This window comes from Terrapene carolina, unplaced genomic scaffold (assembly GCF_002925995.2).
Source record: "Terrapene carolina triunguis isolate 2854851 unplaced genomic scaffold, T_m_triunguis-2.0 Scaffold130, whole genome shotgun sequence".
NCBI classification, from domain to species: domain Eukaryota; kingdom Metazoa; phylum Chordata; order Testudines; family Emydidae; genus Terrapene; species Terrapene triunguis.
The window spans coordinates 4,693,502-4,694,127 of NW_020664481.1; the positions used below are offsets into that span (position 1 = coordinate 4,693,502).

Sequence of the window (626 nt, forward strand, 5' to 3'; positions counted from 1 at the left end):
CTCCATCTCCCCCTCTTTTCCTCTCCTCCCCTCGCCCATCACTCATTCCCCCTCTCCGCCCCTCCCGCTGTAGTCCCTCCCCCCTCCAAACTGTGCCCCCTGAAAACAGCTGTAGCCCCAGCCACCCATGCCGGTCCGTTCTCAGCCTGGCTCTCCGGTGACTGCTGGGGCTTGTAGTCCTCGCCTCGCCCGAAGAGCGTGGGGAAAAGGGCCAACGTGGACTACAAATCCCACAATGCCCCGCGGAGGGGGGCGGGGACCTTGCCGGCGCACTGCCCTCTGGCGGGCTGTAGTCCCACCGAGTCGCCCCGCCGCGGGAGGCTGCGCGAAAGAACTACGAGTCCCATCGTGCCCCGCGCTCCGCAGGGCTGGAGATCGGGGAGGAGGGGGGGCGGGCGGACTGCGGACACCGGGGTGAGTGAGTGCATCGGCAGCCCCCCCCCGCTTCGGCCCCGCCGCGTCCCCCTGCTGCGGGGAGCGGAGCCATGGGCGGGGAGGAGGAGATCGTGCGCATCGCCAAGCGGCTGGACAAGATGGTGTCCAAGAAAAGCGCGGTGAGTCCGGTGGGCGGGGAGACCCAGGGGTGCCCCCAGCTCCCGCCCCGGAGCGCCCGCGCCCCACCCCCC

General features: G+C 70.9%; 1 protein-coding gene across 1 annotated transcript in view; it reads left to right on the top strand.

Annotated features, from left to right (window-relative positions):
- Positions 1–375: 375 nt before the first annotated feature.
- TCEA2 (transcription elongation factor A2) overlaps positions 376–626 on the top strand; it is a 25,147-nt gene continuing 24,896 nt past the window's right edge. Inside the window, exon 1 of the mRNA XM_026652785.2 lies at positions 376–554. Coding sequence (XP_026508570.1) covers positions 486–554 — 69 coding nt within the window. The 5' untranslated portion in view covers positions 376–485. The remainder of the gene's footprint in view (positions 555–626) is intronic.